The sequence below is a fragment of the Tetrao urogallus genome, assembly GCF_951394365.1.
Source record: "Tetrao urogallus genome assembly, chromosome: 1".
Lineage (NCBI taxonomy): Eukaryota > Metazoa > Chordata > Aves > Galliformes > Phasianidae > Tetrao > Tetrao urogallus.
This window is the reverse complement of record NC_136813.1, coordinates 111145893-111159430: the sequence shown is the minus strand read 5'-3', so window position 1 is coordinate 111159430 and position 13538 is coordinate 111145893. Positions and strand designations below refer to the sequence as shown.

At 42.0% G+C, this 13538-nt stretch overlaps 1 protein-coding gene across 1 annotated transcript in view; it reads left to right on the top strand.

The window, feature by feature from the left end:
• Window positions 1-13538, top strand: part of F5 (coagulation factor V) — a gene marked incomplete at both ends in the record, with an annotated part of 36007 nt that overhangs the window by 1739 nt on the left and 20730 nt on the right. Inside the window, 6 exons of the mRNA XM_079542821.1 lie at window positions 4058-4149; window positions 5266-5388; window positions 9735-9947; window positions 10811-10954; window positions 11648-11869; window positions 12615-12780. Of these exons, the coding sequence (XP_079398947.1) occupies window positions 4058-4149; window positions 5266-5388; window positions 9735-9947; window positions 10811-10954; window positions 11648-11869; window positions 12615-12780 (960 nt within the window). The remainder of the gene's footprint in view (window positions 1-4057; window positions 4150-5265; window positions 5389-9734; window positions 9948-10810; window positions 10955-11647; window positions 11870-12614; window positions 12781-13538) is intronic.

Genomic DNA, 13538 nt, shown 5'->3' with positions numbered 1-13538 from the left:
TTTTTTTTTTTTTTTTTTTTTTTTTTTTTAATTGAGCTTCAAGATGTTTAGACTAAGGATACTTAACTTCTCTTCAGCACAGAGTCATAGAATGGCTTGGTTTGGAAGGGACTGTAAAGATCTCATAGTTCCAGGCCACCCTCTGCAAGCAGGGTTGTCACTCAGCAGCTCTGCTTGCCTGGGGCCTCATCCAGTCTGGCCTTGAACACCTCCAGAAGTGGGGCATCAACAGCTTCTCTGGGCAAACCTGTTCCAGCACCTCACTATCTTCTCAATGAAAAACTTCCCCTGGACATCTAATCTAAATCTTCTCTCTTTAGTTTAAAATCATTACCCCTTGTCCTATCATTATCTACCCATGTAAAAAGTTGATTTCTCTCCTGTTTAAAATCTCCCTAATGACTAGTATATAAATATTAGAAAGCCATAATGGTGTCTACCTGGAGCCTTCCCTTCTCTACAATCCCAGCTCCTTCAGCCTGTCTTCATAGGACGGGTGCTCCATCCCTCTGATCATCTTTGTTGCCCTCCTCTAAGCCTTCCCTAGTAGCTCTGCATCTTTCCTGTGTTTGGGGCCCCAGACCTGGACACAGCACTCTAGCTGGGGCCTCACAAGGGCAGAGTAGAGAGAGACAATCACCTCCCTCACCCTGCTGGCCACCCCTCTTCTGATGCAGCCCAGGGTACCGTTGGCCTTCCAGGCTATGAGGGCTCACTGTTGGTTTGTGGTAAGTTTTTCATCAACCAGGACCCATAAGTCCTTCTCAGCATGGCTGCTCTCAAGAAGTTCTTCTCCCAGTCTGTATAAACATCTGGGATCACCCCAAACTAGGTGCAAAACCTTGCACTTTGCTTTATTAAATTTCATTAATTTCATATGGGCCCACCTTTTGAGTTTATCAGTGTCCCTCTATCTTTATAGAGGTTTATAGATTACCGTGTATAAGTAAAATACATAACATACTTAGAGTGAAAATGTGTTTTTTGTGAGTGAAGCATTGCAGGTGCAGCTACTGAAAGTTTTGTAACTAGACCAAATTGCATGTTCTGAGACTTGTGAAGTGTTGGTAACCCAATTACTTGGTTTCTTTTAGCTGTACAGTTGGCATTGGTAAGTTTCTTTCTCTACCCCTGTAGTCTTATAGAATCATAGAATCACTAAGGTTGGAAAAGACCTAAAAGATCATCCAGTCCAACCGTTCACCTATTCCCAATAGCTCCTACTAAACCATGTCCCTCAACGCAACATCCAGTCTTTCCTTGAACACCCCCAGGGTCGGTGATTCTACCACCTCCCTGGGCAGTCCATTCCAGTGCCTGACCACCCTTTCTGAAAAGTAATACTTCCTCATGTCCAGCCTGAATTTCCCCTGGCGTAGCTTGAAACCATTCCCCCTGGTCCTATCACTAATGACACGAGAGAAGAGGCCGACCCCCAGCTCACTACAACCTCCCTTCAGGAAGTTATAGAGAGCAATAAGGTCTCCCCTGAGCCTCCTCTTCTCCAGGCTGAACATTCCCAGCTCCTTCAGCCTCTCCTCATATGGCCTGTGTTCCAGACCCCTCACCAGCTTCGTTGCCCTTCTTTGAACACATTCCAGGGCCTCAATATCTTTCTTGCAGTGAGGGACCCAAAACTGGACACAGTACTCGAGGTGCGGCCTGACGAGTGCTGAATATAGGGGAACAATCACCTCTCTGCTCCTGCTTGCAACACTGTTTCTGATGCAAGCCAGGATGCCATTGGCCTTCTTGGCCACCTGGGCACACTGTCGGCTCATGTTCAGCCGAGCATCAATCAATACCCCCAGGTCCATTTCCTCTACGCAGTCCTCCAGCCACACCGCCCCAAGCCTGTAGCGTCGCCTGGGGTTGTTGTGGCCGAAGTGCAGGACCCGGCATTTGGCCTTGTTGAAACTCATCCCATTGGCTCCAGCCCAGCTCTCCAGCCTGTCCAGATCCCTCTGTAGGGCGTCGCTACCCCCAGGCAGATCCACGCTTCCAGCCAATTTGGTGTCATCTGCGAATTTACTGAGGGTGCACTCGATGCCCTCATCGAGGTCATCTATAAAGATATTGAAGAGGACAGGCCCCAGCACCGACCCCTGCGGAACACCACTCACGACCGGTCGCCAGCTGGATTTGACTCCATTCACCACCACTCTCTGCGCCCGGCCCTCCAGCCAGCTCCTTACCCAGCCAAGAGTGTACCCATCCAAGCCTCTGACTGCCAGCTTCTGCAGGAGAATGCTGTGGGAGACAGTGTCAAAGGCTTTGCTGAAGTCTAGGTAGACCACATCAACAGCCTTTCCTTCATCCACCAGATGGGTCACTAGATCATAGAAGGAGATCAGGTTGGTCAAACAGGACCTGCCCTTCATGAACCCATGCTGGCTAGGCCTGATCCCCCGGTCACCCTGCACATGCCGCATGATCTCCCTCAAGACGATCTGCTCCATAACCTTCCCTGGCACCGAGGTCAGGCTGACAGGCCTGTAGTTCCCCGGATCCTCCTTACGACCTTTCTTATAAATGGGAGTCACATTGGCAAGCCTCCAGTCATCTGGGACCTCACCAGTCAACAAGGAGCGCTGACAGATGATGGAAAGCGGCTCGGCTATCACCTCCGCCAGTTCCCTCAGCACTCTTGGGTGGATCTCATCTGGCCCCATCGACTTGTGACAGTCCAGCTGGAGCAGTAGGTCTCTGACTGTTTCTTTCAGAATCGCAGGGGGGTTAGTGTGCTCCCCGGCCGAGATTACCAGGTCAGAGAGAGGGGTATCCTGAGGATAACTGGTCTGACTTTTAAAGACAGACGTAAAGAAGGCATTCAGAACCTCCGCCTTTTCCTTATCCTCAGTGGTCACATTCCCAGCCTCATCCAGCAAAGAGTGGATATTCTCCTTTGTCCTCCTCTTACTGTTAATGTATTTATAAAAGCGTTTCTTATTCCTTTTCACACCAGCAGCTAGGTTAAATTCAAGCTGGGCTTATGTACGTGTTCTATTGCACATTGCCACATTAGGGCAGCACATCAGTGAAGATCATGGATCATGCCCTTCTCCTTCAGAGTGAAATTAAATTTTATCAGTGACTTCCAAGATTTGAAGCATGAACTGCTTCTGCCTGACTGTTGTTGCAAAAGTGTAAGAGAAGGATTTACAAAAATCTCTTCAAGAATAGATCTCCCCCATCTGGACCCTGAGTGTCATTGAAGCCAGCTCATTTGATTACCTCTGCTCAGCCTCTGTGTGTGTGAGCAGCCCATAAACTTCCTGCTATCAAAAGTGCCTTGCTTAACTGAGAGGGCATTACAAAAATAGCAAGTAGAAGTACTGTTGGATTCAGTCATTGTACGTACTAGGAAATCAACCATAAATGTTAAACTAAGCACAAAGTATTTTCCCTTTAACATTTGTTTCACCATTATTTTAATTCCAGAAGGCTTCTGTGCTGGTTTCCTCCTGCTTGCCTGTGCATTTGCTGAGAAAACAGTTTGTGGTCTACTTGGGGTGCATGTCATCTATGTAACAAGACTAAGAACTGCCAGGTTTCCCTGAAAAGTAGTTGTCTTAGTTGTTTATTTTTGTCATAGCTGCTACTGGTGTTTGTTATTTATGCTATTATAGAATCATTGTGATGAGCCTTAAAGAGAAATACAGGTTTCTCATAGTGTTGTGTCAGATGCTTTCCAGATAAAGATGGTCAGAACATCTTCCACCTGTGTCTTAAATAGTGAAGAAAATAAAGACATCTTCATCACAAAATCAGGACTATAGAAATGACAAGCAAAATAAGGGGTAAACTGTGCTAGGTATTGTAATTGTATGTCTAATATGTATGAAATAGTTTAGCTCAAGAATATCATAGGTACAGTGAAGTAACAGGGAAAGAAAGACTGTACAAAGAGTTGGAATATGGTAGCCAGCCTTCAGCGAAATGTGGAAGTGATGAAATGTAATTCCAGAATTCATTTTCCAAGGTATCTGTTAATCTGTAATGACATTTTTTTTGAATCTTTATTCTTTAAATTTTTTTGTAACTCTTGTGGTTTCAGATTGATACATTTGGATCCTGTGTTTAAGAAAATTTCTTACAGAGAATATGAAGTGGATTTTAAAAAAGAAAAGCCAGCAGATAAGTCTACAGGTAAATAGAAAAGAAGATGCTTGTTTGCTGCTTGTCTTAAAGCCAGTAACACACAGTATTGTGACACTATATGACACTACATATGACACTATAATATGACACTATAAATTCATGTACAATTTGCTCAAGGTCTGAGACTAAATGTGTTTCTGATAGATCACTGGCAAGGAAGGAATGGAAAGAAAGAAATGAATTATGAGGTCAAGTGTGAAAAAATAACTCCTTGCCTTTGATGTCCTTTACTATTTCAAGGTGCTTTAGACGGATGGAGGCAAAGTCTTGTATTGATGCTATACATAAGTGTTATACTTGTATTTTGATACTTATGCAGAGTAATTACATAGTCTGTTCTTCATAATAATGGAAAAAATAACTTCAGATGTTAAATCTAATTTCAAAGCAAACATGTCATTTTGGTGATACCAAGTTGTTCCAAGTGAGCCTGAAAAATCTGATTTTTTTCCAAATGTGTTTTCCTCTTTTTTCTGAAAATTCTTATTTAACAGAGAAAGAAATTCACAAAGTGGCTTACAATAAAGCAGACAAACAGGTGAAAGATTACTTTAGCAGGCTTTTTCTAACGAGGTTTTTTTTTTTGGTTGGTTCTGCAATATGAGAAAAGGTTTAAGGCCCTCCTAGAACCATTTGCAGGCTTTGCGTAAAAAAATTTTCAACATGTGATTTTGAACTTTAGAATACATTTTAGGTACTTTTTGTTCTTTGACAGATGCACTGAGAGTGCTACTTAAAAGAAATATTTTAATGCCCTTGAAATCTCTTTTTCTGCCTCCCTAAAAATATCTAACTAAATTGCATGTGAAGGAATGAATCCTAGAAATTCCCAACGAACGTCCAACAGAAACCATTTGATAAATATGCAATATCTGGAAAATAGCCAGAGTGCTACTCACTCAGTTTTATAACTGTCGGTAAACTGCAGGTTTTTCTGCCTGATGAGCCTTTTTACAGGTAAATCTTTGCAGTGGTATTACATTCCTGTCTATAGTTTGTGCAAATTGTACTTTGAGCAAGCTCTTATTCTCTGCTGGAAAAAGAATTCTTCCTTTCATTAAGCAAACTGTTTTGTTCACAGTTTTTCTCTCCTTATCTTGACAGGACTGCTTGGGCCAACCCTGCGTGCCGAAGTGGGAGATACTTTAATAGTTCACTTTAAGAATATGGCTGACAAGCCCATAAGTATTCATCCCCAAGGCTTAGTTTACAACAAAAAGGCAGAAGGTAAATGCTGTAAAATCCCCATGTTTTCTTCTTGTAGACTAGAGAGAGAACCGACCAATGCTGACATCCTGGTGGGGGTCTTCATCTTCCAGGATGAAGAGACAGACAAGGTGTTCTATGAGCAGCTGGCAGAAGTTGCATGATTACCAGTTCTTGTTCTCACAGGGGATTTCAACTTCCCTGATGTATGCTGTGAATACAGTGCAAATGAAGCAGTTTCTAGAGTGGTTTCCAGAGTGTGTGGAAGATAACTTCCTGATGCAGCTTGTAAGAGAGCCTTCCAGAGGAGGTGCCCCACCAGATCTGTTGTTCACAAACAGAGGACTGGTGGGAGATATGGAGAACAGGAGCTGTCTTGAGCAGAGTGACCATGAAATGGCAGTTCTCTGTTCTTGGTGATGTCAAGAAAGTGGGGGGGGCAAAACTGCTACCTTGGACTTCCAGAGGGCAGACTTTAAACTATTCAGGATGCTGATAGGGAGGGTCTCTGGAGATTCAGTTCTGAAGGGTAAAGGTAGGAGCAAGCTGTCTCCCTGTGCTGTAAGATGAGCCAGGAGCGGAAGAAGACTTTTGTGGATGAACAGGAAACTTTTTCTCCAAGAGAAAAAGAATCTACCTCCAGTGGAAGAAGGGATGGGCAGCTTTGTGAGAGTACAAAGAAGTTGTTTGGATACGAAGGGAGAAAATTAGAAAGTCAGAAGCCCAGCTTGAAATCACTCTGTAGTGAAAGAGAACAAAATTTTTTTTTACAAATATATTAATAGTAAAAGAAGAGCTAAGGAGAATCTCTGTCCTTCACTGTATGTGGTGGTGAATGTGACCACTGAGGATAAGGAAAAGGCTGAGGGGTTCTCAATGCCTTCTTTACATCTGTCTTTAATAGTCAGACCAGTTATCCTCAGGAACTCTACCCCCTGACCTGGAAGAATCAGATGGGGAGCAGAATTCAAGAGGAAACAGTTAGAGACCTGCTACTCCACCTAGACTGTGCATAGGCCAGATGGCATCCATGCAAGGGCGCTGAGAGAGCAGGCAGAGGCAGTGCTCCCGGTCATCCAGAGAGGTCCCAGAGGACTGGAGGCTTGCCAATGTGACTCTCATCTACAAGAAGCATTGCAAAGAGGGTCTGGGGAGCTACAAGCCTGTCAGCCTGACCTTGGTGCCAGGGAAGATTATGGAGCAGATCAGCATGTGCAGGACAGCTGGGGGATCAGGCCCAGCCAGCATGGGTTCATGAAAGGCAGGTCCTACTTAACTAACCTGATCTCATTCTGTGATTGAGTGACCTGCCTGGTAAACGAGGGAAAGGCTGTTGATGTAGTCTACCTAGACTTCAGCAAAGTCTTCGATGCTGTCTCCCACATTATTCTCCTGAGAAACTGGCAGCCCGTGGCTTGGACAGGTACACTCTGCTGGGTAAAGAACTGGCTGGAGGGCTAGGCCCAGCAAGTGGTGGTGAATGGAATTAAATCCAGCTGGTGACTGGTCATGAGTTGTGCTCCCCAAGGGTATGTGCTGGGCCTGTCCTGTTTAAGATCTTGACCAAGGACATTGAGTACACCCTCAGTAAACTTGCAGGGAACACCAAGCTGGCAGGAAGTGGCGATCTGCCTGGGGGTAGGAAAGCCCTACAGAGCAATCTGGACATGCTGGAAAGCTGGGCTGAGGCCAATGGGATGAAGTTCAACAAGTGCCAGGTCCTGCACGCTGTCCACAACAACCCCAGGCAATGCTACAGGCTTGGGGCAGAAATACTGGAAGACTGTGTGCAAGAAATGGACATGGGGAGGTTGGTTGATGCTAGGCTGGTTAACATGGACCAACAGTGTGCCCAGGTGGCCAGAAAGGCCAATGGCATCCTGGCTTGTATCAGAAAGAATGCAGCCAGCAGGAGCAGGGAGGTTATTGTCCCCTGTACTCAGCTCTGGTGAGGCTGCACCTCAAGTACTGTGTTCAGTTTTGGTCCTCTCGCTACCAGAAAGACGTTGATGCCCTGGAGCGTGTCCAGAGAAGGTCAGCGGAGCTGGTGAGGAGTCTGGAGCACAGGTCTTATGGGCAGTGGCTGAGGGAACTGGAATTGTTTTGTGTGTAGAAGAGGGGGCTCAGGGCTGACCTTATCACTCTCTGCAATTACTTTGAAAGGAGGTTATGGCAAGGTGGAGGTTGGCCTCTTTTCCTGCATAATTAGCGACAGGACTGGAGGGAATGGCCTCAAGTTGCGCCAGGGGAGATTTAGGTTGGATGTTACGAGGAAGTTCTTCTCCAAAACAGTGTTCAAGTGCTGGAATGGGCTGCCCATGGGCATGGTGCAGTCACATCCCTGGAGGTGATCAAGAAGCGTTTAGATGAGGTACTATGGGAGATGGTTTAGTGGGGAAGTATTGGTGATATGCGGACAATTAGGCTAGATGATCTTGGAAATCTTTTCCAACCTTGGTGATTCTTTGAACGTTTGGGTTTATGTGTAGCACAGATATCTGTTGATAGTGGATTAAAACTTCACACCTATTTTCAGCTTCTTTCTTGTTTGGTGAGTGTAATACTAGGAACATGAGTGTCTTCTGAAACACATTCTCCTGACCAGCTCCACTGTGCTAGTTCAGTTTGCACCTCAGGAACCTGAGGAAGTGAAGGGAGTGAAGGGGTGAGAAGCTGTATTTCCTAGCAGAACCTGAATACATGCATTTGGATAACACAAATATAGTCTAATGCTTTTCCAGGGTACAACAATGATTGGGCAGAACTAGCATTTTTCTTTTTTTTTTTATCACTCAACTTAATGCTGTCTGGCCATTTAAAACTCTCTAACGATCAAAAATAAAACACAATTTGATGTTAAGACAATTTAAAGGATAGGCAAGCAGGCTGCAGAAAGCTGGAATTCACATGGAAGTGTAAAAAAGGTGCAATAGTGGACTGGCCTTATAAAGTTCATTAAGGCTGTGAAGACTGCCTGAAGCAGGTAGAAAGACAAAGTTGCTAATTAATAATCTAGCTCTTTCAGAATGAAGGAAAATTAGACTCAAGACTGTGCTACAGAATGTTTATTCATAAAAAGAGAAGCATCTTCAACAGTGGGGACTTATGCAGGTTTTGTCCCCAGAAACCTGAAAATGACTGTAAATTTGAACTGGACGGAGCAAAGGCATGAATGAAGCGCCCCTTCTTCTCAAAGAGCTGTAGCTGTTGATATTTGAACATGGAAGAGAGTGGCCCAGGAAAGTGTTGGGGCAAGGGCGTCTTGAGGTTTTTTGGCCTTTACTTTTTGGAGCAGATTTTGGTGAAAGAAATGGAAGAGAGAAGAGAGAAGGATTCTAAACTGTAAGCTTTTCAGAACAACACTGATCTTAGAATTGCAGAAACAAACATTGAGAAAGTTCTCCATGAATGGTTTTGTAGACTACGTGGAAGGTCTGACAATTTTGTGACCTTTGAATTTGAGTAGGTGGGTAACTGTTCATGAAATAAATGAAACTTGGGACATTTTCTTGTTCCCTCACATAACTGCTAGGATGAACACACAGTTTTCGGAGAATATTATCCTGCAAGTGCAAAATAATCTTCTTCAGGAACTGTAAACTCATTTATACAGTTTATGATTTCTTGTTGATAGTGTCCAAACTGACACATCAATTCCTGCTATATCATGGGGTGAATCTCTGCGATTGCCTGTGCTCCTTGGATTGCCTTGCCCTAGGTGCTGAACCAAAGTTTTTACTTGCTGTTTCCAAATTTATTCAAGGCTTTATTTGCTGTGTGGGTACAAAATTTTTACCTTCATCTCCTGGGATATCACATAGGTGTGATAAGTAATTCAGTTTCATTGTTCTATTAATGTGTGTTTTGCACCTAGAATTTTCATTTTCTGTCTCCCCTTTTTCATATTGCATTTCTTTGGTTATTGTAGGCTTAGATATGAGACATTACTGTTATTTAGATATGCAGTGCACAAAAGCTCTAAGGCAGCAAGCCAATGCTAGCCTGCATAGTGGCTTTATGAGAAGTGATTAGAAAGCTGGCAAAGAGAGCAGTATTTCAACTTCTACTGAATATCAGTGAGCAGAGGCTGAAGGTTCATGCCATCTTAACTCTGTTAATTTGAAGACAGACACCTTTTGACAGAGGTGGCAGACTTAGAAAATCTTGAATCTGTAATAAACAGGATAGTGAAATAGATACTTTCCTACATGCTACTCCCCACAATGTAAGTGGAGCTATCAGTCATCCCTATGAAATATCAAATACGTAAGAAAGATAGCAAGCTTTTGGAATTGTTGTAGGAACTTCAATTAGCTCATACTTTAAGTACTCAGTTTTCATGTCACCCTGCTTTCTTTTCTTTGAAGGTTCTCTGTATGATGACAGAACATCATCTGCAGAAAAACAAGATGATGCTGTGCTTCCAGGCCAGGTCTACACATATGTGTGGGATATAACAGAAGAAGTTGGTCCAAGAGAAGCTGACCTTCCTTGTCTTACTTATGCGTATTATTCTCATGAGAACATGGTAACAGATTTTAACTCTGGATTGATAGGAGCACTGCTTATCTGCAGGAAAGGTAATGAATATGGGAATGTTATAAAAAGGGACTTTTCAGTTAAAGTGCTGACTGATTAAGTTTTGTACAAGAAACAGATAAATTCTGCTGTTAAGCTAAGACTCCTTTCTGCAAGAAAACAGGATTTTGTAGTCTCTCATAAATATAGAAGAGTAGTCTCTCATTAAAGAAAGACATTTAAGGCAGGTGCCTCATTCTAAGAAAAATCTGCATGCTCCCAAAGTTTTTAGTTTCTGCAGTCCAAATGACATCTATTTTAGTCTTAAATGATGTACATCTATTGAAAGCAGCAAATGGATTTTTTTTTTTTTTTTTATGTGAACAATCTGTAGAAAGAACCATAATTCTGTGTTGTAGGTACTTATGCCCAAAATGAATTCTACTTTTTGATAGAAATCTCACCTGTATGACAAACTCAACTCGAAACTTTCTTATAACTGATCCAGTTCTGAAGTATTTGTGAGTCTTTTGTATGCAGAAGTTTTATGCTTTTTAAAGGAGCTGATGACCTCATGGGGCATTTGAAAAGGCAATGTTTACACTGCAGATGGCTCAGCCATCCTTCTCCTTGCCTTGTAGTCTCAGAAGAGAGAAGTCAGTCTAGTTGTGTCGAGAAGGCTGCTGGATATTCTTTTCTTGGATATTAGACTTTTTGATTCCATGGTTACCTAAAACAAAAAGCATTTTCAGAAATAAAATCACTTTATGATCATTCTTAAGATCTTTGTTTTTGGAAGCAGATTCAGGCAGCACATTATAACAGAAGCAAGTTAGTTAAATACATACACATGCCATTACATTGGTATGGAAACTGCTTCACTTCTGCTTGAAATTAACACCTTTTATTTATTTATTTTTCATAGGAAGCCTAAATGAGGATGGGTCACAGAAACTTTTTGACAAGGAATATATACTAATGTTTGGTGTGTTCAATGAAAACAAGAGTTGGCAAAGATCAGCATCACTTAAATACACAATTAATGGGTACGCTGATGGAACGTTACCAGGTACTGTACAAGCTGATGTGACATGACGTACACATGAATGAAGATTGAACGTTGCCTCTCTTTGTTGTTTGTTTTTTTGTTTATTTGTTTTTGTGCAAGAGGACAGGACTAGATGAGCGGGGTACAGCTTTTTTTAGAACATGTTTTTAATCACCTAAATTCTGGACGAGTGCTATGCCATACTGCTGTTAAGGAAAACAAGATTATTAACTTTAAAAACAAACAAAACCCTTTTTTTTTTTTTACTGGGGAAATGGGGGAAGTAGTGATGTAACTAGGTGAACTTCTGATTTTTCAGCACATGGAATATCCCAGATGAAAAACTTCCTGGAAGTGGAAAATCAGTTACCATTAAATCAGACAATTAAGTGAGAAGACCAAGATGGTGATAATAGGACTATTCTGTTAGCATTCTCCCTTGTTCTCCTTTCTTCTTATCTCTGTCCAGTCCATTGAGCAAATACAGAAGGCTGTTTAGGGTATTGAGCTTTTATTAAGCAAATACTAGAAGGGTACTTAATTTCACTACCCATAGCCTTCATTCTTCAACTTCAGTCCTTTTCATTTCTTAAAAGTGAGGAGAAATTGGCTCTCAGAAAGAGGCTGCTGATTATTTTCTTTCTTCCCCAGTTTGCTGTAAGTCAGATTGTCATTTGCATGCAAGATTTAACACCTTTCTCACTTCTCTTTCAGATTTAGAGGCTTGTATGTATGACAACATTAGCTGGCATTTGATAGGAATGAGTTCTAAGCCAGAAATTTTCTCCGTTCATATAAATGGCCAGGTCATGGAGCAAAGACATCACCGCATTTCTACTGTAAACCTAGTGGGAGGAGCATCAACCACAGTGAACATGACAGTGAGTGAGGAAGGAAGGTGGCTGATATCTTCTCTTGTCCAAAAGCACTTGAAAGGCAAGGAAACGTCTATTTATTAAGCAACTTTAGAGTTTTCCTTTTCTTCTTTAAGCCCCCAAAAGCTTCTGTCCTGCAGTGAGTAACCATACTTCAGATAGTTTTCATTTAACTAAGAAAACACTGGAAAATAGGATGTTCTGTTGAAACTAGAACTGCAAGATGAATTACAGATCATTCTTATCTGCAGCTGTACATCTGCATGCAGATCAGAGTAGCAGTAAGTCAGAATTCAAACTTCTAAGTCTCTGCAAGCTGTTCAGTTGATCACCATTTTAAAATGAGTGAGGAATCACCTATTTTCAGAGAAATGGAGCTCTTTCAGATATGGAGCACTCAATCTAGTAAGTCTAGTGAAAATATTTGCTGTTCATTGTTTGTTTGATAGTAGTGATCAAAGTTCTGTTTGAAAGATTGAGAAAAATCTCTCATAAGAGCAGAAAGATGTGTTTTGGGGAAAAGTATAGAAAAAGAAAAAAAAAAAAACAGGCAAAACCAAAGCTTTTTATCAATTCAGCTGATATTTCCAAGGACAAGTAGGTGAGAGAGCTATTGTATTCCATTTGATTAATACAGGCTCCTTGAAGGCTTCTCAAGCCACATCGATGCAACCTTTTTAAGCCTGAGAAAATAACAGTAGTAAACAAACGTTGTAGGCTGAGGTAAAGAGAAACAAGAAATGTGATTCAGGTGGTCAGAGCTCAAAGTGGAAAATCACTGTGGTACTCTGTTTCTTTTCAATTAGCTGGAATGCATGGCTACCTTACTGTAAGAGACTGTGGAGACAGACAGGTGAAGAAGAGTCGTCTGTCCCTTAAGGAACGTCGCATGATCAAAAACTGGGAATATTTCATTGCTGCAGAAGAAGTTGTTTGGGATTATGCCCCAACCATTCCAGACAGCCTTGATAAGTAAAATAATACTTTGTCAACATAATATGAAATGTTAATGTGAAATCACAGAGTAATTCAGGTTGGAGAGGACCTCTGAGGGTTGTCTCACCTGAATTTCTACACAAAGCAGTGTAAACTTAAAAATTCCATCCATCTGCAAAATTACACCAGGTTGGGCAGCCCCTATCTGATTGAATTTTCATTGTTTGCACAGCTGGGGACCTCTTAGCCTCTCCTCGGTGCCTTTTCAACCTCACATGTAATCAGATGTTCTAATATTGAGAGCTTTAGCTATTGCCACTCATACCATCATTATGCAACTCTGAAGAAGTGTATGGTATCTCTCATTTCATAGCTAAAGATAAAAACAAGATTCCTTCCTTAACCCTTTCTTCTTACAACTGAGTAAGCCCATCCTTTCCTTGTATGACATGTATTTTGTCCCTCTAATCACCTTGGTGACCCTCCTCTGCACTCTCTTCAGTGTGTCAGTGCCTTTCTTTTGCTGCAGTGCTTTTAAGAAAACACTTTCTTTCATCTCTAAAGGGGAGCTTAAAACATGCAGATGACAGGAAATGCAGAAGGTAGCATGCAAGCCTGCCTTCTAAATCACTTTTCAACACAAATTCTGCTGAAATAAACAATCCTTCGAGGAGAAAGGCAGTATTTCTAGAGAATCAAGGTTTTAAAAATGTTAGCATGGTAAAAAATATGGGATAGGGCAAAAGAGAGATTGCTCTATACGTGACCTTTGCGTGGCACCAAATAGATGACAT